The sequence below is a fragment of the Chelonia mydas genome, chromosome 6 (genome assembly GCF_015237465.2).
Source record: "Chelonia mydas isolate rCheMyd1 chromosome 6, rCheMyd1.pri.v2, whole genome shotgun sequence".
Lineage (NCBI taxonomy): Eukaryota > Metazoa > Chordata > Testudines > Cheloniidae > Chelonia > Chelonia mydas.
In genome coordinates, this window is record NC_051246.2 from 119,924,768 (window position 1) to 119,947,560 (window position 22,793).

The window sequence follows — 22,793 nt, forward strand, 5'->3', positions numbered from 1 at the left end:
GCGGCGCCTCCTGATGCCGTCACTCCCCCTCCCCCCGCCGTTCGCCGGTCTCCGGCTGATTACGTGTTAGTGCGCCTGAGGAGAGCGCCGAGACGTGAGCACGCGCGCTGCTGGAGCCCGGCATGAGGTGAGGGGCGGGCAAGGCTCGCCGCCGGCCGGGGAGCCGGTTAGTGAGGGGGATACGGGACCCTGTGGGCCGACGCCTGGAGGGGGAAGGGCCGGGCCCATGGCATCTGAGGGGGAAGGGTCTGACCCTGCGCCGGCCCCAGACACCCCCATTCGGAGCAGGAGGCTGCGGCTCGGCCGCCTCTTGCTGCCGTGCTGTGAAGCCGGCGAGCCGCGCCGGGGGCCGGAGCCGAGCTCCGGCGGGGGAGGGGATCGGAGCCGAGCTCAGCCGGGGCCCGGCGCAGCTTTTCCACGAGGCGCTCCTGTCCCCTTGGCTGAGGAGCGAGCCCGACCAGGGGCTCTCACGTTCTGGCCGGGGCCCGGCTGCAGAGACACGCCGGGGTAGCAATTCATGGTCTTCATAGACCAGCTGCCTCGCCGCTGCTGGTCGCCACCTGGAGAGTTACCGCACGGAAGATCTCCTTTGCTTTTCATTGTGCAGGGGGTTGGTTCACTCCCCTCTGCGCCGGGACACTGCACGTGCACCAGGACGGTTCTTCTCTTTCTGTTCTTAGCTCCCAGCTCAGGTTCATAGGCACAAGAACAAGGCTGCAGCCTCTACTGCAAACACAGAAGGGAATGTTTAGTTGTTTACAAAAGTTTCCATTTGAATCAAATTCAGGGATCCATTCATTGGTTGGTCTTTTGGGCCCAAGTTGATCTGATCTTGCTCCCCTAAAACACAACTGGACCTACTGGTCTGGAAAACCTGCCACTCAAACAAAACTGGGTCAAACAAATTCAAAAAGGGAAGGCTAATGTAGTCCGATACCCTGAATGTTGAAGAGAGACTAAGGCACAGTCGACTTAAAAATTAAATTCACCTAGTTCCTGGGGCTCAGGGATATAGAAAATGTATGTACCCTTAGGGCTGTAGGTAGGTTTGACCTAACTGCCGGTGCAGACAGAGGTAGGGCACTGGAAAAATTGTTCTGTTGACCTGACTACTGCCTCTTGGAGGGATGGATTAACTACATCAAAAGAAAACCACCTTACATTATTGTAGGAAGTGTCGGAACTACAGTAGACATGCCCTAAAACAATCAGGGAATGAATTCTGTAGATTGCATCTTTGAAGCAAGACCAACCTGCTTCTGACCCAGTTCAAGTGCAACCTCAAGACAGAACAGTCCATCTGACATCAATTGTTTTGGAGGGAGACTAGCAACAGAAAATTCTTCAGTTACTTTGAACCTAGCAAAATAAAGGCCTTAGTGTACTATCAGAAGAACCTTGAACTGAATCCATTTTCATAGTGGCAACAAGTGCAGATTATGGAGCTAAGGAATTACTAATTGTTCCTTGGTATAGAAGGAAGACAAACACAAAACCACATTTGTCAACTCTTGCCGCTTTTAGATTAATTTCAAGGCAAGCCTTTTAGGAGTGAATTATGTGCAATATGAAGGGGACTAAAAACATGAGTGATTGTATTCAGGACTCCATTAGAGAGGAAAGACAGTTTTTATAGAAAAACTTAAGAAGGTAGGTCATCCTAAAATAATGTTGCCCAATAAAATTCCAAGTGGAAACAGCATCCAGATACTCTGAAATTCTGAACTCGTCCAATGACGAACGGTAGCCACATTAACTGAGTAACTAGAGAGCATAAGCCACCCTCAGTATGCTTTCCAGGAGCATTACTTAAGTCAGGTTTCCTACAAAGGGGCAGTCTAATGGAATGAGGCAAAGTGAGGAGTGAAACAAGGAAACTTGTATGACCCCAGGTCTGTTTCTGTGGTTGTGGGTGATACATGGAAAGTCCTCTACTTCCACCACCATATGGTAACCCTTTGTACAGCTGGCCATGCTAGCAGTTGATGTGCTTTTGCCTCGGGCCAAGATACCAAAGCCCACTGGTCTAGGCTTCTATATTTTTTGCACAATACTCAACTTAAGCTCTGAGAACACATACACTCACCAATAGGTGTCCAGTCTGAACACTGAGGAGCCTTTGGTGAATGAAAAGGGGGGCAAAAAAATAAAGACAGGTAAAAGACGCACAGGAGAAGGAAAAGGATAAAAATGCAAAGGAAAGGTGGTAGCAACTGCATGAGGGCAGGACAGGATATGAGGGTGCACAGGGAGGTGGATGGCTTTTTACCACCACCACCACCACCAAAAAATCAGCTGTTTGACTTAAGAGCAATACAAATAAGACTTACATCCAAACAACTGACTGCCATCATGGGAAGACTTACACAATGAGACACAGCACTCAGATACTACAAGTGATGAATGCAATATGAAAACGTACATAAAACTAGTGTCAGAGGATAGCTCTACTTCTTTTTCTTGTAAAACCAATAATAGCCTCATTTTGTATATATTGAATGGGGAGGTAGAGTGGGCAGAAAGCAGCAGCCCTTAGGGGAAACACTCAAAGACAAAGATTCCTGTTCCAGTTCAGGTTACCCTCCCACAAATGTGCTAAGTCCCTGCAGAGTGGTTCCACCCACCAGCAACTGCAGTATTGCTACCAGTGTTCTCTGATCAGGTTTATCAGAGACAGCAAACAGATCTAAACACATTTGTCTTAATGCGAGTATCATCAGGCTCATCAATCATAAGTAAACTTTACCTTTGGGTATGGGTATGAGGTGATCATTCACCATTACATAAAATTGGTTGAGTTGTGTTTTTTGGCCATGTACAAGGATAGAAATTTGTTGTCTAATTCTCTATGAACTATACAAAACTGCTGTGAATTAGTTGATACAAACAAACTTTATTTTGTGAGATTGCAAATCCATATGACTTGCAGTGTTTTTTTTTTAATGGAATGATTACATAATGTCTATAAAAGGAATAATTTCCCTTCTAGGATTTTATGGAGATTATATGGATACTCTGCTAGGCTACTGAAAACTAAACTTTTTAGAACAGCTGCATCAAATACATCATTTCCAGAAGTTTGGATACTGCTGATACAGTATTTTGAGAGAGTACCTGGATTTTTTTGGGTAGTTCAGAGGAACAGTTTCTTTACAATGCCTGAAATTCTAGAAAATAAAGCTGATCTTGAACTGTATTCACCTCATCCTGAAGTACGTGGAATGACAACACTTGACAGAGCAGCTTTCAAAAGGACAATTGTTGTTCCAGTTCTAAAAGTGAAAAAAGAAGTAATAAACAAATTGTTAAAATCCCTCAAACATACAACACTGCAGCGCCCAGGTCTGAAGCGAGTGATTGATGATCCAAAAGATGAAGACAATAGACTTGTTTTGTTGGATCCTCATAAAATATCAGCAGAATATTCACTGGGAGAATCTGAACAAGAAGTATTAAAGCAGTTTAATATTGACCCTCATGTGTCCAAGTATAACTTGGAACTAACTTATGACAATTTCAAGACTGAGGAAATCTTACGAGCGGTGCTTCCTGAAGGTCAAGATGTCACCTCTGGATTTAGTAGGATTGGCCATATAGCTCACTTGAATCTTAGAGATCATCAGCTACCCTACAAACATCTGATTGGTATGTACAACCTTCATACTCAACAAATAGCTTTGGGAGAAGTGTATAATTGGATAAGTCATTTTAATAAGTGCCTGAGCTAGAGATTATTATTTTGCACAGGGAAACTTATTGGAACCCCTCGTTTTAAAAATTTCTTACCTTAAACAGTCTTTTATTAAAAGTGAATGCTTAAGTTAAAGGGCACTGGATCAGGCCTTTTAGCGAACTTGAAGTTAATAGTAGCCTATTGACCTCACTGGGCATTGGATCAGGCCCTTTGCATCTAGCAAATTTCAGGTTAGGCCCATTAAACTCAACCCCTTTATGGCAGGGGAGACCAAGATCAAAACTAACATTTTATTGATACAGCAGCGAAAGTTTACTGCTCTACTGAACTTATGTTACTAGCTGATCTGGGTACCAGTAGAATCATGTTGATACGGAAGTTGAATTGGTCCTCTAGATAATAATTTATTATGTGTATTACGGTAGTGCTGGAATGCCCTAGAACACTAGAGGTGAAGTGACTTGCCCAAGGTCACATGGCAGGTCAGTAGCAGAACTAGGTCTCTTGAGTTCCAGACCAGTGACCAGGAGCAGCTCCTAAACTTCATTGGTTCACCTACCATCACCTTAAATGGTGAAGTGACTGGATGGAACATCAAGTTCACATATTACAGGTTGGGAATCTCTGCAGTAGACAGTACTCTCTCCCTGAAGCACAAGAGCCTTCACTGGGAATCTAACCCTCTTTTTTCAGTGTAAAATATTTGCAGTAGGAGTTCCCTGTGACACAAGTGGGAATAATTTATAGCACGCTGAATGATTTCACATGTAAGTCGTTCTACAGGCAGTTTGCTTTTTTGAAATACAACTCAGAATTGCTGTCTTATATATCCTACAGGATTTAAAGATTTAGCAACACTTAGTAGTTGAATATTTTTATTCCTTTCTTGCAGGTCAGGTTATAATTGACAAGAATCCAGGAATCACCTGTACAGTAAATAAAATCAATATTATTGACAACACTTATCGAAATTTTCAAATGGAAGTGCTAGCGGGAGAGGCGAATATGATTACAAAGGTACAGTTTTTCCTATTTTCTCCTGGCACACTTCATCAGACACACACAATGCAGTTGAAGTGGAAGAGTAGATGTGATGGAAAAAGATACCGTAAAACTTAAATGTTGTCCCAACCCCACCCTTGGCCCATTATCTCAGTGCTTAGCAGTCCTGTATGTGTTCTGTGTGCCCCAGGCTACCATGAATGAAATCACAGCTAGCTATGTTTACAAGATCTTTATAAGGATATTGCTAAACATTATTTGAACTTGTATAGCCTAGCTTTTATTGAGAGTCAGATAAACTATATTCAAAGTCAGGTAAAGTAATGGACTCTTACAAAGTTATTAAGGCTGTTGATTAATTGCAAAAAGAACAGGAGTACTTGTGGCACCTTATAGACTAACATTTATTTGAGCATAAGCTTTCATGGGCTACAGCGCACTTCATCGGATGCATAGAATGGAACATATAGTAAGAAGATTTTATTTATACATATACATATATATACACACACACACACACACACACACAGAACATGAAAAAGTGGAGTAAGAGGCTAATTAATTAAGATGAGCTATTATCAGCAGGAGAAAAAAACCCACATATTTATTCAAGTGACACCATCATAGGACCTAATCACATTAGCCATGCCATCGGGGGCTCATTCACCTGCACATCTACCAATGTGATATATGCCATCCTGTGCCAGCAATGCCCCTCTGCCATGTACATTGGCCAAACCGGACAGTCTCTACGCAAAAGAATAAATGGACACAAATCTGACATCATGAATTATAACGTTCAAAAACCGGTAGGAGAACACTTCAACCTCTCTGGCCACTCAGTAACAGACTTAAAGGTGGCAATTTTGCAACAGCAAAGCTTCAAAAACAGACTCCAATGAGAAACTGCTGAGCTTGAATTAATATGCAAACTAAATACCATTAACTTGGGTTTGAATAGAGACTGGGAGTGGCTGGGTCATTACACATATTGAATCTATTTCCCCATGTTAAGTATCCTCACACCTTCTTGTCAACTGTCTAAATGGACCATCTTGATTATTACTACAAAAGTGTTTTTTCTCCTGCTGATAATAATTAATTAGCCTCTTTACTCCACTTTTTCATGTTTTATGTGTGTGTGTATATATATATATTATATATATAATCTTACTATATGTTCCATTCTATGCATCCGATGAAGTGGGCTGTAGCCCACGAAAGCTTATGCTCAAATAAATTTTAGTCTCTAAGGTGCCACAAGTACTCCTTTTCTTTTTGCAGATACAGACTAACACAGCTGCTACTTTGAAACAGATTAATTGCAGTTAACTTGTGATTAAATCAATAGTGATTAATCAGTTTTAATCGCACTGTTAAACAGTATACCAGTTGAAATTTATTAAATGTTTTTGCATGTTTTTCTACATTTTCAAATATGATTTCAATTGCAACACAAAATGCAAAGTGTAGACTGCTCACTTTATTTATTACAAATATTTGCACTGTAAAAATGATAAAAGTATTTTTCAGTTCACCTCATACAAGTACTCTAGTGCAATCTCTTTATCCTGAATATGCAACTTACAAATGTAGATTTTTTTTGTTACGTAACTGCACTCAAAAACAAAACAATGCAGAAGCTTAGAGCCTACAAGTCTAGTCAGTCCTATTCTTGTTCAGCCAATCACTAAGACAAACAAGTTTGTTTACATTTACAGGAGATAATGCTGCGCACTTTTTGTTTACCATGTCACTGAAAGTGAGAACAGGCATTCACATGGCACTTTTGTAGCCGGCATCGCAAGGTATTTATGTGCCGGATATGCTTACATTTGTATGCTCCTTCATGCTTCAGCTACCATTCTAGAGGACATGCTTCCATGCTGATGATGCTCGTTAAAAAAAACATTAAATTATATTTGTGACTGAACTCCTTCGGGGAGAATAGTGCGTCTCCAGCTCTGTTTTACCCACATTCTGCCATATATTTTGTGTTATAGCAGTCTTGGATGATGACTCAGCACATGTTCATTTTAAGAACGCTTTCACTGCAGATTTGACAAAACGCAAAGAAGGTATTAGTGTGAGATTTCTAAAGATATCTACAGCACTCGATCCAAGTTTTAAGAATCAGAAATGCCTTCCAAAATGTGAGAGGGATAAGATGTGGAGCAGATTTTCAGAAGTCTTAAAAGAGCAATACTCTGATGGAGAAACTACATAATCTGAACCACCGTAAAAGAAAATCAACCTTCTGTTGGTGGCAGCTGACTCAGATTACGAACATGAACATGCGTTGGTCCGTACTGGTTTGGTTTGTTATCGAGCAGAACCTATCATCAGCATGAACACATGTCCTCTGGAATGGTGGATGAAGCATGAAGGGACATATAAATCTTCAGCGCATCTGGCATGTAAATATCGTGTGACGCCGGCTGCAACAGTGCCATGCGAACACCTGTTCTCACTTTCTGGGGACATTGTGAACAAGAAGCAGGCAGCATTATCTCCTGCAAATGTAAACAAACTTGTTTGTCTGAGCAATTGGCTGAACAAGAAATAGGACTGACTAGACTTGTAGGCTCTAAAATTCTACATTGTGTTATTTTGTAATGCAGTTATTGATGTACATAATTCTACATTTGTAAGTTCAACTTTCATGGTAAAGAGATTGCACTACAGTACTTGTATTAGGTGAATTGAAAAATACTATCTTGTTTTTTGCAGTGCAAATATTTAATCAAAAAAATACAAAGTGAGCACTGTACACTTTGTGTTCTGCGGTGTAACTGAAATCAGTATATTTAAATAAATGGTATTCTATTGCTTAATCACAATTAATTTTTTAAATCACTTAACAGCCCTAAAAGTTACTAATGTAGAATGTAGGTTCCCTTCCCCTTCCAAAAAAAAAAAAAAAAAAAGTATTTTTACATTGTTAAATGCATTTGGTGCAAGAAAATAAGGTAAGTGCTTTGGATTCACTTTGCGTAGTGTGGTGGCTGGAGCACAGGACTGGGACTTAGATTCTGTTCCTGTGTCTACCACTGACTAACTCTGACCTAGGCAAGAGATTCTGTGCCTCAATTTCCTCTTCTGTAACACTTTGGTAGATGTTTTATGACCTTTGGGTGAAAAGTACAATTTGTCTATACATCGTGGCAAATTGCCGGTATGATTATGATGGGTCTCGTGCTTCCTCTTCTTGGCCCCCCTTGTGGTTCAGGGCACAGTTTCCTGCCCCTGAACTAGGGTATTTACTGTCCCACTAGTAACCCAGAGAAGCGTAGTGGAGAGGGAGGGACCTGGGCCCACCCTCTACTCCAGGTCCCAGCCCAGGGGCCCTAGGGATAGTGGTTCCTTCCCCTGGGCTACTTCCCTCTTCAGCTTGTGGGGCTTCCTGCCCTCTCTCTCTGCGCAAGCCGGGTGTCTCTTTACCTAGGGTCTTGGTCTTCTAGCCCGACACGGCACTGCTCCAACTCCTTCAAACTGCTCTCTGCTCCAACTCCAAACCACTCTGCTCCAACTCCTTCCCCTGGCTGTTTGAAGCAGGGGTTTTTATCGGGTGACTAGCTTCAGGTGCTCTTAATTGGCTTCAGGTGCTTTTAATTAATCTATAGAAACCTTTCTTCCCTCTAGAGGGAATAAGGCTTCTCCTCATCCTGGGACTTACATCTCTCTCCTGTATCACTCTCCTGCTGCCTTCTGGCCATGCTGTATCACAACATAGAAAGTACTGTACTATTTATTTAACTGGACTGTTGAGGCTTAGACAGGAGTTAAGGCAACAATTTCTAATTTGGCGATTCCTTTTTTAAAATAAGTTTTTTTGTTTTGTTAACTTTTAAATGTGTTTCCTCTTCCCTCTGAAACATAATTGAATAGTTTGGATGTGTAGCGCTGGCAAAATATACAAATAGAAAGCATTTAAATCAGATCAACAGTCTGATTTCATTCAAGACAACCAGGTGGCATTAGCTCATAATTAAGCATATTTGAGCTATGTTTCTCTACTGTAGGAGTTCTTGCATGAAAGTGTAAAATAGTTATTTTAAGTTGTTGCTTTTTTCCCCACCTGGTGATTTACATATGCCAGCTACCTGGATTGACTGACTGAAATATCCCTTATTTGGCTACAGAGGACCATTTAATGGCCCTTTTATAGAAAGAGCTGGGCTGGGAAAGCCAGTTGGCATTGAAGATGCCTATCAGTGGCATGAACATCAATGTTCCCATTACATTTTAGTAAAATATTTAATTAATTGATTACTGTTTAAACATACATGTATGTCTGGAACCTAAATACAGTTGGTTTAAACAAATGTCTTGGACTTTTTTCAGACTAGAGAGAACTACATCACCTATGAATTTGACTTTTCTAAAGTCTATTGGAATTCCCGTCTAAGCACAGAACATGGCCGTATCATTGAACTTTTAAAGCCAGGTGATGTTCTATTTGATGTCTTTGCCGGGGTTGGGCCTTTTGCCATCCCAGCAGCAAAGAAAAAGTGCAGCGTATTTGCAAATGATCTCAACCCTGAATCCTACAAATGGCTTCTACACAACTGTAAATTAAACAAAGTGGACAAAAAAATAAAAAAATTCAATATGGATGGTAGGGATTTTCTTCTGGGACCAGTTAAAGAAGAGCTAACCAAGGAACTGTCACTTCTGACAAAAGAAAGGAAAAACACTCTGCACATAGTCATGAATTTGCCAGCTTTGGCTATTGAATTTCTAGATGTTTTCAAACATTTCTTAGACGGAAAGCCATGCAGCACTGACCTCCTTCCCACAGTGCACTGTTACAGCTTCTCAAAACAGGATAATCCTGCCAAAGATGTTCAAGAACGGGCTGAAGCTTTTCTGGGAACTTCTTTAGAGGGACGCTGTTCTACTCATCTGGTGAGAAATGTTGCACCAAATAAGGAAATGATGTGCATCAGTTTCCAGATCCCAGCTGAAGTGCTGTTCAAGAAGCAGTGTACTCATGAAGGTAAATTAAAGTTTGATGCTAGAAACTTTAGGGTTTTTCAACTGTATGCTTTGCCTCAAATTATACTTGAGAAAAAAAGACTGCATTTGATGGATTTAAAACTAGAATTCTCTGAGCTATGGGGCTGATTCTAGTCTCATTTAGTGGTGTAATTCCAATTTGTTAGTCCTAATTTAGATCCCCTCCTGCACTAAGGAACACACAGGCAGACCCCTGTGCCTGTGTAAAGTCAGTTGTAGAATCAGAGCCTCTAAATTGGCAGGATCAGGTTCTATAAATTGGAAAACTTGAAGTTCACGTAGAAACTCCTATTGAGTTCAGTAGAGTCAGGCTTTAGTCCTAGTAAGGTTAATGGCATTTACTCATCATATGCTTACCTTCCATCCTCCCTGCCGATTAATTTTTACGCCCTTCTCCTCTGACAGCTTTGACACTGGACTCTTTGCCGTTAATTGAAGTGCCACAAGTCCTGCGTAGAGACATTTTAGTTTTAGTGTAGAAATGTATTAAATGTTAACGTACTGTTTTCTGAACTTGTTCCAGAGAGTCCTGCGGAACCAGCCTCTAAACGTCTGCGCCCAAATGAAGACTCTCCAGAATAAAAATTGACTAATTTAAAAGACTAGTTAATCCAATTTTGGTTATTTTGTGCAAGAGAGCTAGGTGGAAAATCTACCCTGAAGTCACTGAAAGCAGAATGGATTTACCCACATACGCCAAGAAAAGTCAATGCATGAAAGTCGGGGGGGGAGGGATTGTGAGCACCTTACTCCTGTCCATTTTTTAAAAAACAGGATCAGTAACTAGACAGGATCGTTTCTTTTATTGCAGAGAATATTAAACTTTTTATTTTCTCATGTTATGTGTTAGTTCTGTCATATGTATGTTGTCCTTGGGGGTGGGGAAAGGGCCAGGGAGGGTGTGATAGCACAAAGATTGTGAACGTTTCCAGGTGTAGCTTTATTTTGGGCATTTGCAGTTTATGGCAACACTTTTATTGTAAATGTTTTAGATGGGACAACATGGCCCAACATGGCCCATTCTGTTTTTGTAGAACTTTTCTAAGGAGAATTGTATGTACGTTAGTGAAGGCCATCTGTATTTGTGCAAGCAGAACTGGGCTCTTTCACATGCAGACCGGTTTGGTGCTTACGTGTACTGGATTTGCGTGACTGGAGAGTGCATGAACACATGAACAGCTTGTGTGTCAGCAAGACAGCTTTCTGAAATTTTGACCTAAGGTACAAGTAAACACACGTGCCTGTGCCACTGTAATGATAAATGGCATTACCGCCAAATTGATTTAGCTAGGTGTTAGAGAACTCTGTACTTACCAAAGCTTGAAAGACTCTGCTACCTACTAAGTGGCCATTAGTACAAAATACAAGTAATTTAGTTTTGCTTCAGTGCAAGGTTGTGGCTAGGGAACTGAACTGGGATTCATAAATCCCAAGGCCCGAAGGGACTATTGACCTCCTGTGTAACAGGCCATAGAACACCTCCAAAATAATTCCTTTTGAAGCTAGAGCATATTTAAAAAAAAAAAAATCAATTTCTCAATCAAGATTTAAAAATTGCCAGTGATGGAGAATCTATCACAACCCTTGGTGAATTATTCCAGTGGTTAATTATTCTCTGTTAAAGGTATGCCTTAGTTCCAGTTTGGTTTTGTCTAGCTTCAAATTCCAGCCACTGTACCCCAGAGACTTAAGTTCACTTGCTAGGTCATCTTGGGCAATTCATTTAATCCCGCTTATTTACACTGTATACCTTAAGTGACCCAGTACGCTTTAGGATCTTTAGCACTTATTTGAGTATTGCTCTTATCTTTCCAGTTCATGTTTAAGTTGTCGCCTCATTTTGTTCACAATAAATATTTGCATATAAATGAAGTACTTGAACTTAGGCACATCCAAGGCTAGATTTTCTGAATACTGAGTACAAAACTGCACCTCCAAATACTGCTACTACACCCATATTTGGAAACTGGACATAAAAATAGCCAGTTAAGTATCTAATCATTTGCACGTTCTTAGCATGACTGCATTCACATTTACAACCAGACGGCTAAAGCGTTACAACTCAACAAGTGGAAGGAATTACCTGGGAAACCAAAGCAAGAGCTTCTCTGTCATCTTGTGTGAATTCAAACAAGTACACATTCACCTTGTACACAGTGCAGCCAATCTATAATACGGTGCAAAAGTATGGAACTTGCCCAGCTGCCTGATTTCTACCACCACTGCAGAAGCTCCTGTTTAATGTTAACCGTTGCTTCATGCTTATACACTACCTGGAGCAAGGCTATCACTTTCCTGCGATACCAACCCCCCTGTTCTCTCCCTCTCGAAAAAGCTGACCAGCTGGTTTTTAACAGCTTTTTAAGGTAAAGCTGTAAACTTTACTTCATCTCTCCCTCTACTAGAAGCTCTGGTTCTATTCCCCAGTCAAAACTGCTTTCACCTCCTACGCTCCGCTTCAAACACCAGTCCATGTCACTTTTCCCCAACCAGGCTAGCAGCTTCAAACTACCCAAGACCTGGCTAACCTTTGCTGCTAGTTAAGCTTGCTGTCTAGCTTCTGCCATCTGTTGGCAGAGGCTAATATTCCTCACTCTGTGCCTCTGTTCTCATCCCCAGTCTCCATTTTAATCTGTTACTTTAAACTCTATAATGCATACAGACAACCGAGGCTTTGAAGGGCATTAGCCTTTCCTACTCCTTCCCCCTCACACACACACACACCATTTGTGCCCAAACTTCCCTCTCATGGCCCCCCTCCCTTTTACCTGTAATGGAAGGTGCTGTGCCCTTCCTCACCCCCCACGGGCCAGGGCAGAGCTGGGGGCAGAGCAGACCTGGGTGGCATTCTTTCCCTTTCCCCTGTGGGGGCTGGCCTAGGCCATGCCGTGCTCCCCGGGGACCACTGTTCTAAACTGTCACAGAAAACTTGCTCTGTTTAATAAAGGAGCTGCATTACCTTGGAAGGGGGGGTGGGGAGGAAATGACACACAAAATGATGAAGCAAAGGTTTGTTGCATTCTTTTCTATATCATTTGGCCTCCTTTAGCCTTCTCCAGTTAGAACCACTTGAGCTAGTAATGATGCTCCACTTAAGCTTATTCTCCAGGAACACAGGTGAAGGATTCTTAGCCAGGGACTTTATGCCACTTTCTGGACAAAGATAGCATGAGGAGTGACATCAAGTATGTCTAATATAGGAGTGATGTCAGCATAGCTCCACGTTTTCTTGTCTCCCCCCACAGGCATTCGGAAACAAACCCACTCGTCTAGGCTGGAGAAAATAGTTTTATGGGGAAAAAAACATAGGTTTGAATATTGACTCAATGTTATAATCAAAATGGCATTTAAATGCTTGTGCAAATAAAAACCCTGCAATAAGAGTAAAACCACAAAATTTAATAAAAAGTCTGGTTTTATTTTAAAAAATTTACAAGTCTCTTTTTTAAACCTCAAACATCCATAGCTGAATTATTCACATCTTCCATTAGATGTGGCTTATTGCTTCAGCCCCTCTCAGCAAAGTACCACATGACTAAAGAGTTCCCCTTCTGCAAAAATGTATCCACCACTTTACAAAGCTCTTGTGCAGACTTATAAAAAAAAAACAACAAAAACCTTTAGTAAAGCCAGCTGTGCTTAAGTATTTTATATATATATGAAAAAGGTGACAGCAGGTTAACGATAGTGCAGATGGCAGCAGTTTCACTGGAGGTTTGCTTGACTTGCTCCTTGCTCTGCTCCAGAATCCACTGCTCACAGGCCGGTGTATGCAGGCTAGCTGGGATGCCAGAAAAGCCCACTGAAAGCATCTTGTAGGGCTCGGTGACAAGCAAGGGAGGAAGTGTAGCCCCCAGCAAGATCCTGTGGAGAGGTAGCTCGGACATGGTTTAGATATCTGAAACAAAGAGAAACATGGTTTTAGGCCAAAACCAAATATCACATACACTGTGGGAACCCCAAGTAGTTTTTAAGTTCCCACCACTGAAAACTTTTCCAGTGATGGTAAAAATATCACTCAAAATCTAACTAAGACCATTAGAAACTACAGCAATCAAATATACTTAGCTTCTTCTCAATAAGCGAAGTATCCTGAATGATTTCTAACATACTTAAAGCACAGATTATTAGAGTCAGACCGTATATAAGTATATTTTGTATAGTCTCATAAAAACTAGATTTCTAAAAGTTTTACTGATTAAATAATACAACATAATGGCTTGTAAAGTTCAGAAAACAAGGGTTCCAAGACCTCGGGCACATTTCAGAGGCAACGCACCTGGAAGAACCTGCCCATGCGTGTATAACAGTGGTTCCCAACCCTTTGTGTGCCGTGACACACCTTGACGTACCTCCCATTATTTTGAGGCACATCACATGGTCTCCAAAAGAACTCATGAATATTCATGACCCAATCCCAAACAAGGCTCCCAAATGTATTGGGTAGGAGGATTTTGGCCCCTGCAGCAGAATTTCTTACCCCCCCCATCTGCCCATCCCAAGCCCAGCAATGAATTCTGTCCCCAACCTCCAAATCAATCCTGTTCCCCAGTCTCCAAATCAGTTCTGTCCCTACCCTCCAGTCCAGGCCACACCTCCCCCCAATTCTGCCCCCCACCCACACCAGCTGTACCCCCCCACCTCACACCCATCCCCCACACCTCACTTCTGCTTCTCCTGGGGTTCTTCTCCCCTCCCAACCCTGGGGGGCTGTAGCAGAGTCCCTGCTCCCCTTCCAGGCTGGGGAGGGGTGGCTCCAGGAGGCTCTTTCCCCTCCCCCGCCCCCCCCCCCAGCTGGTGGCTGCAGGAGGGGGGAAGAAATGGGAGACTGAGTTCTGATTGGTTGCTCTGCCCCTGGAGCAGACAGGGTAGTGAGGCAGACAGCCAATCAGAAGGCAGCTTTCCCCCCATTCCTTTCTTCTTCCCTTCTCCCACTCCACAGGACTCTGAGCAGGGGGTTGGACTAGATGACCTCCTGAGGTCCCTCCCAACCCTGATATTCCATGACTCAAATTTGCTATCTTAACCTTACTTTGGGGAGTGGAATGTGACGCATGCAAAATATTCGCACGGGGCCTGGTCCTGGAGAGCAAAAGTACAAACTGCAATCCACCTTCGACACTAATTAAAGTACAAAGGAAGGGTTTTTGGTTCTAGTGTAGTTTTTCAAAAAAATTAGCAGCACACCTGTTCAGGCCTGATGGCACACCAGTTGGGAAACACAGGCGTATAATACAGGCCAGTATGTGTGAAAATGCATCCCTAGGTGTGCTCACAAATTTCAGGTTTTCTGGGTGCAGTGAGTATCTATGCATTTTTTCCCCCAGTTGCTTTTGTCACCGCTCTTGAAAATCTAGCTATCTGTGGTGAGTAAATTCAAGCACTGAGTCAAGAACGTGAAAGATATCAAACTCTATAGAAGTCTATGGAGCCACCTGCGTCTAACGTCCCCTAGTAACTCACAGGACAAGCCCGGAGGGACAATGGCAATACAAGCTTCCCTACATTGCTCTGAAGTGGTCTTTGAGGAGTTCTATGTCCAGTTAATGCTAGACTGCCAGTAGACTGCTGGTGGGTTTGGTGACACCAATACTCTGCATTCTGCTCCCAGAATGTCTATCTGGAGCAACTCCACTGAATCCATGAAGTTACACTGGTGCAAGGTGATTGCAAAACCAGACCCATTAGTGAAAGAATCCTTACAGCACCCCTGTGAATTAAGTATATTCCCCATTTTACAGATAGGGAAATTGCATCAGACACAGGTGTCCCCAGAATCCCTATTAGCAAGTGGACAGAAACCAGCAACTCATTTCACCAGGGCGGGAAATATCCAGACCAAATTTGAACCAGTGACCTGAAGCTGGAAGAGGCTACGCTCATTGTGTGTCCTTGAGCTCTCGGGCTCCCAAAAAAAGGGCTGGGGAGAGCAAACACTCAGGTTATTTTGCCCACTTAGAACTACCCGTAAAGTGGCAGTGTTGTATGAAGAAGAATGGGGCTAAATGGGGCTTGAATGTTTCATTTAGTGCCATAAACTCATAATCCCTGCCCTGGCATAATAAAGATGTAGGGCCAGATCCTCACCTGGTGTAAATTACTTTGGTGCAGCTATACCCATTTATACCAGCTGAGGATCTGGTCCACTGAACCCAATTAAGCACATCAAATCCCCAGGGTTACAGCTTATCACCACCAGGAGAGTGGCTGCCTCAACCTTTAAGAGCCAGATACAGAACCATACATGAGAATTGGTTTTCCACAGTTGTAATGAAAGCCACTAAGATGAAACTAGCTGTTTTGATTCATCACATCTTGGTACAAGTTGCACCCGGGAAGGTTGAGTCATTCCACCTCTGGCTTGGCAATTCAAGCACAAACTTGCAATGCGCACACAGCCTTTTTATATGTTATCCTGAGAAACCCAAAACAGCTGCACTTCTGGCAGGAAAATACAGGACCACCAGTAAAATATCCAAAAGAGTTGCATCTTTTAATTTATGACTGCACTGTTTCCATAAAGAGTACATAAAACAGGTCAGCCTTTTTAGGTAAAATGTAATAAAACGGTCATACCCATTGATGCCATAAATGTGTAAAGAATGTTATTAAATAATGATTAATTACAGTTTGAAAACTATTTCTCACACCTAATAACTATAATGCACCCATGTGAGCGATATTTCTAACGGAGTTATTGTTAGTAAGATGCTAAGTTAACAGAGTGAGTTTGTCTTTTATTGCCAAATCCAGGTATGTGCCAGTGCTTTATATTGACGAGTGCAGGGACGGCTTCATGGTGCTGAAGACAAGCTCTCAACAACATGGACATTACATAGTACAAAGAAACTCCCCTTCAACATCAATGGTAACCTACAAATGGGGGGGGGGGGGGAAGGGGGCTGGAAGTTTGTGCCATTTTTAGCTTCTTTATGACGTATGAAAGAAAGCCTAAGAGAGTTCCTGGTTTTGTTTTGTAAAGGACAGATTTTTTTTTTTTGCTTGCCCTTTAAAACATTAGGAACAAAGTCTTATGTTCCCTGATTTTACTGGAGGATATCTGACAGCTTTTCTCCTGAGTTAAAAACACCCCTATCACCCGTAATACCAGTGAGTTTTACATAGTCTTAATAAAAATCATCTCATCTCAATCAATCAAGTTTTACTTGCAGCATGTTTTTCTCTTGGCAGAAGCTTAATAGTTCTCCAGTCTTCCATAGAGTGTTCCAAGAAAAAGATCTGAATTTTTACAGTAAAAAAAACCCAAGCAAGGAGGGGTAATACCCCCAAACACGCCTTTTATTGAAAAGCTTTTCAGACCTTCCTCAGACATGGGGGAGGGGAGGGAAGAGTGGGAGGACAGTCCAATTTTTCCCCTTTCCAGATCACCTTTAAATGGGAGTGTCAGTCTTATAAAGAAGTCTGATTCTACAGAAATTATGGCCTTCACAATCAACTAGTATGTGATCTCTGAAGCAGCACAAAAATCATTACTGCTGAAAAGGTTTTAAACCTAATTTTACCATGGCAACTTGCATTAATTCTTGTTTTTCCAATAAAACAAACAGGATACATTGTTGGCTTTCAACTGAGGCATTTATTTTCTTGTTAGGTAATGTTAACTTAATGTTCTTAACCCCTTTAATTACTGTGGTACACCAGAGCATTTTAAAAAGGCTCTGCCACACTGAAACCACACAATGAGAAATAAGTGTTTTGCCTACTTTTTCACATTAATCCACATCTGTGTTATTTTAATTCCTTCATGACCATTACCCAAGTTCATCTCTGAACGGGATTCCTGGGGTTTCTGGCAGAGGTCAGTATCTTTTCATGTACACCTTTACAACAGCACCAGGAAGAAGAGCTTGCCAAGTCTATTTCCAAAAGTCAAGCTCAGTTGGGTTTTGGAACCTGTAGGTAATTGCTCCGACTAGTTAGCAAATTCCAGCACACTGTGTCTGTTTTTCATAGGTTTATTTTAAGTATCTGTAAATCTTATATGCAGAAACCAGGAAAAAGAGGTTTGCTTATTCTGGTGCACTGTTTTTCATGTATCTTGTTTTTACTGAGAGCAGACTAAACTCTAAGGTTAAGAAAAACATGCACTATTATTTTTGAATAAGGTTAAAGACCCATGTGTTCTCTAAACCATGGCTTTATACTCTTCGCATTTGCCATGTTGCCAGTGCTCTGCTTCATACTCTGCCCAAACAAGTCCCCTTTCCGTAGCTGCTGCTATTGATCTTCCCCCGTCAACCTAGTGCATCAGTTAAAAACACACTGTATTTTGTTCTTTGTGAGTCTTGAGGAATTTCGTTCTTGACCTATGATTTCTCATCACAATGTGAAATAATCCTCCTGTTTTCAAGGAAAAGGATGTACTTTACAATTATCCTAGAATCTTCAAGGCCAAGCTGGTCATTTCAGGGGGTGAGCTTCCCCTTATATTTTCCTCCTCCCTTCAAAGGCCTTGTGGCCACTCCTCTAGCAGGAATGGCTGGACACCACTCAAGCAGTGGTCAGCAGTATTCAACTTGTCAACGGAGCACTCCCATTTCTGAAAGGCTAGGGGACCCCAGACTTTACTTTCCAAGATGGCAGCACTTTATTTTGACTTCGGCTTTCCGATAAAAGCTTCTCTGGTAGTCCTTTTGCATGGTCACCTTTTATAATTGCATTAATTGCAGTAAGAGGAACATAATCAAATAGTTTAGGCTTAAAATTGGGCCTGCTTAAAAGCAATTCTAGTGTAGAGTTACAAGTTTGTCCAGATGTTTCTTTTTAAAATCAATCAGTTTTAGGTAGAACAATGTTATCAGAGATCCTGTCCACTTTCCAGTTTCTAGCAAAGTAAGGGCCCAAACATTTCCTTACTCCACCTATTCCCTTGCCCACTGATGACATCCCCCCCTCCCCCGCGCCAATAAAACACCCCACCTCCTAGCTGCTGGACCATCTTTCCTCTGCACTTTAAAACTCTAAGGGAACTGGGTCCTCAGTGCCAAATGCCCTCTTCAACAATTGTATTAAAAATGGTTACTAACCTTTCTGTAACTGTTCTTCGAGATGTGCTGTTCAGGTCCATTCCATGTTAGGTATGTACGTGCCGCGTATACAGTCACTGGAGATTTTCCCCTCAATGGTATCTATTGGGCAGGCTCTGGTGTCCTCTGGTGCCATGCACTCATGTGCCAGTAAAAGGGGTCCAGCCAGCTCTGCATCCTCACGATTCCTTCTTGCCGGCTAACTCCAACAGAGGGGCAGAAAGGTGTGTCATGGAATGGACATAAGCAACACACCTCGAAGAACAGTTACAGAAAGGTTAGTAACTGTTTTTTCTGCTTCGAGTGCTTACTCATGTCCATTCCATGTTAGTCTACTCCCAAGCGGTACCTTAGGAAGTGGGCTTAGAGTTCATGGACATGCGGATTGCAACACTGCTCTACCAAACCCAGCATCACCTCTAGCCTGCTGGGTGATGGTGTAGTGGGATGAAAAAGTATGCACTGATGACCAGATTGCCGATCTGCAAATATCCTGGTTTGGGACCTGGGCCAGAAATCGACCTACCATCTCCTGGAGAGTAGAAGGCCGAGACGGCCGGTAGGTGTACCTTAAAATCAACGAAATAGCTAGGCCCTGCTGTCTCAGATGAAGCAGATATTCCAGCAGACAACTACATTGAGAAACGCTTCCACTGGCAAGGTAAGTCACTCCAGTAGACAGTTTCCTATTACGTAGCAAGACTTGGCGGACTCAGCTGGGTTTAACCATGGTCAGGTGGAGGGCCTTGAGGTTCAGGTGAAGCAATTGGCTGTGATCTTGCGAGATCAGGTCTGGGAGGAGAGGGAGTGGCATCGGCATAGCTACTGACAGGTCCACTGACGTATAAAACCAGTGCTGGCATGCATGCTGGAGCTATAAGGATAACCCTCGCTCTGTTCTGCTTGACTTTGAGTAGGACTTTGTGCACGAGAGGAATGGGGAGGGAAACACATAGAACAGGTGCGTTGTCCAAAGAAGCAGGATGGCATCTGTGAGCAAGCCCAGGCTGCGCCCGTGTAGAGAACAAAAGTGCTGACACTTCCCTTGTAGACCATTTCACAACCAAGCAAAACAGGGAGTCCAGCACCACTGGAAGATGGTCCTGGCTATATTGGTGTGATGGGACCACTTGTGGTGAAAGGAGAAAGATCTGTTAAGGTAACCTGCCAGATTGTTCTGGGCTCCCGGTAGGTGAGAAGTTTCAAGGTGGATCGAGTGCTTCACACAGAATTTCCACAAGTGAATAGCCTCTTGACACGGAGGGTGGGGTGGAGAAGAGAGCATATCCCTCCTTGCCTGCTGATGTAAAACATGGCAGCTGTGTTATCCGTAAGAACTTGAACAACCTTGCCTACAATCTGGGGTAAAAACACCTGGTGTGCTAAGCAGACGGGCTGTCATGATGTGGCAGACCTTGACCTGTGATAGCAGGGATGACACTGTCTGGAAGCAGGCCTCTAGGAGGAAGGGTCTGTCCCAGGTGGAATCGAGCATGGCACCAATAAACTCTATCCTATGAATGGGGATGAGGGCTGACTTCTGCTCGTTTATCAGCAGGCCCAGTGTTTGGAAGGTAGCTTGGAGCAGGTAAATGCTGGCTGTCACCTGGGTCTCGGACCCGCCCTTGGTCAGCTAGTCATTGAGCTAAGGATAGACTTGCACCCCTCGCCTTCTGGAGAAGGCCACCACTATTGCCATGCATTTTGTGACTACTCACAAGGGGCTGCTGACAGGCCAAAGGGGAGGACAGTGAACTGATAGTGGGTCTGGTTCATGGTTTGCGGAGAAACCTTCTGTGGCCCCGAAATATGGAGATGCGAAAATACAGTCTTAAGTCGAGGGCAGTGTACCAGTCCCCTGGATCCAGGCAGCGAATAATGGAGGCCAGGGAGACCATGTGGAATTTCAGTTTCTTGAGGTAATTGTTGAGGAAATGGAGGTCTAGTATGGGTCTTCAGGATTAAGAAATAATTGGAGTAAAACCCTTTCCCTCTCAAGATCTGAGGTACCTCCTCCACAGCCCCTACCTGGAGGAAGGCTTGTACCTCCTGGGCCAAAAGCTACTCATGAGAAGGGTCCCTGAAGAGGGACGGGAAAGGGGGCTGGGAGGAGGGATGGAAATAAACTGGAGAGTAACTTTCCTCCACTGTACTCAGTACCCAGCTGTCTGATGTAATGAAGGACCACACTGGGCTGAAGTGGGAGAGATGGTCTGAAAACAAAAATGGGGCAGGATCTGGTACAAGAACTGGTATAACACCCTCGAGCACCCTATCAAAAATTCTACTTGGAGCCTCCCGAGAATCTGAGAGTGCCTGGTAGCAAGGCTGAAGTGAATGGGAGTGGTTGTCTGCGTTTAACCAGTTTAGCTTCTTAAACAGGTCCTCACAAGACAGTGGAGCTGAGAAGCGGACCAGTTGTTGACGTCCGAAGTGTGTCCTCAAACGCACCAGGGCATATAGACCCAGGGACTTGAGGGTGTCTCTAGAATCCTTTAGGCCATGAAGCTTGTTTGTTCATTCTTCTCTGAACAAACTGATGTGGCCTCCGAAGTGCCTTCAAATGGAAGGTCCCGAATGGACTGTTGGACCTCTGTTGTGTCTCTTTGAGTCCTTTGCTTTGGAGATCGCTCCTTGTTGTCCGTCTGTCCCTCTCAGCCGCTAAGACCACCAGGAATCCTGAAGGGGAATAAGAGTACAAGTATTCACAGCCTTAGGTGGGAACAAAGTACTTCTTTTCAGTCCTTTTGGCAGTGGGAGGCAGGGAGGACAGAGAGTTTGCCAGAGGTCTTTAACCAGTCCCATAATGGCCTCATTGAGAGGGAGGGCCACCTTTGACGGGCCCTTGGTGGTCAAGATATCAACCAGGCTGTGGGAGGATTCTTTGACTACCCCCATTTCCAGCCCAAGGTTTGAGATCACCCTTTTCAACAGCTCTTGAACAGCTGCGAAGTCGTCATGAGGGGGAATACGCACGCCCCAGACACTGCATCATCCGGGGAGGAGGAAGAAGAGGCCTGCAACAGCAGGGGGTTCATCGCCTACTCCTTCTGCACCAACCGGGTCCTGCAGGTTGGTACCGGGCTTGGTACCGGAGTGTGGGTCGGGTGCCGGTCATAGGGATGGGGGTGCTCTTCTTCCTCAAACTACAGAATATCGGCATCTGGAAGAGGGCCTTTGCATCAGCGGAAAACCCCACAGTTCCAAAATGGCCATTGCATCTGCATAGACCAGTGCCCACACGTACCTGCAGTGCTCCTGCACCAGATCCACCAACTAGTAGGGCTGCCTGGGAGAACTGGCAACGGTTCCTCACGTGGGAATATGACTCCACTTTGAGTCCGATGACAAGCCTTCCACCTGGGACCATGGAGAGGCAGAATCCATCGGTGCCAACGAACGATGCTGAGGAGGGAAGACCTGCATTGAGACAAGCAAGGATGGTTTCCCTTTAGATGGTACCAAATGGGAGCCCGGGGCCACATGCTCCCTTCTGCTCCCCGTTACCGATGCAACCGACTCTTATACCACTGGCGACATCAGTCCTGATAGCACCAGCAGGTTCCTAGCTGCAAAGAACGCTTCCAGGGTAGATGCTATCATGATCCCGCTTGTGCTGCTTTGCCCTTTTAGTGCTGAGGGATGGTCTGGGACAGGACTCAGCGGCGTCTGTACATGAGGCGGAGTCACCGGTGTTGCCCTTGGAGCAGGGGCAGAGGAGTGGCCAGACTCATGTCGCACTCCACTGCATGCCCCGTGCTTCGTTCTCTTCAGAATCGGGGAAACATCCACTCTCAGCCAGCTGCTTCTTATGTTTTTTCTTTGGCACTGGTGAAGGACAATGGTGCTGAGACTCTCCCAGCGAGAGGAGCACTTTGTGCCAACACTGAGGTACTGAGTGCCAAGTCTGAGTGGCTTGGCTCTGATGAGGGATAGAGCACCACCTGTATCAGGAGGGACTTCAATCTGGCCTCCCGGTTCTTCCTCTTACAGGGTTTGAAACCCAGGGACCAGATCTGGTAGCAGTTCCT

The 22,793-nt window shown here is 43.7% G+C and overlaps 2 protein-coding genes across 11 annotated transcripts in view; one reads left to right on the top strand and one right to left on the bottom strand.

Annotated features, from left to right (window-relative positions):
• The first annotated feature begins 24 nt into the window (after nt 1–24).
• TRMT5 (tRNA methyltransferase 5) lies at nt 25–10,552 on the top strand. 3 transcript variants are annotated; one of them, XM_037901141.2, is made up of 6 exons: nt 240–1,379; nt 1,648–1,650; nt 2,990–3,645; nt 4,587–4,711; nt 9,041–9,695; nt 10,239–10,552. In XM_037901141.2, the coding sequence occupies exons 3-6, from the start codon at nt 3,156–3,158 to the stop codon at nt 10,295–10,297; spliced, it is 1,329 nt and encodes a 442-aa protein (XP_037757069.1). In that variant the 5' UTR covers nt 240–1,379; nt 1,648–1,650; nt 2,990–3,155; the 3' UTR covers nt 10,298–10,552. The 3 variants fall into 3 exon arrangements, with proteins under 3 accessions (XP_037757068.1, XP_037757069.1, XP_043406082.1); XM_037901140.2 differs by lacking the exons at nt 240–1,379; nt 1,648–1,650 and adding an exon at nt 25–127; XM_043550147.1 differs by having other exon boundaries at nt 240–1,650.
• Nucleotides 10,553–13,112: 2,560 nt separating this feature from the next.
• Nucleotides 13,113–22,793, bottom strand: part of MNAT1 (MNAT1 component of CDK activating kinase) — a 180,828-nt gene continuing 171,147 nt past the window's right edge. For 7 of the 8 annotated variants that reach the window (XM_037901146.2, XM_007065307.4, XM_037901142.2 and 4 more), the window contains one exon: nt 13,113–13,613. In XM_037901146.2, the coding sequence (XP_037757074.1) occupies nt 13,251–13,613 (363 nt within the window). In that variant the 3' untranslated portion in view covers nt 13,113–13,250. The remainder of the gene's footprint in view (nt 13,614–22,793) is intronic. The other variant, XM_037901145.2, reaches the window with a different exon arrangement.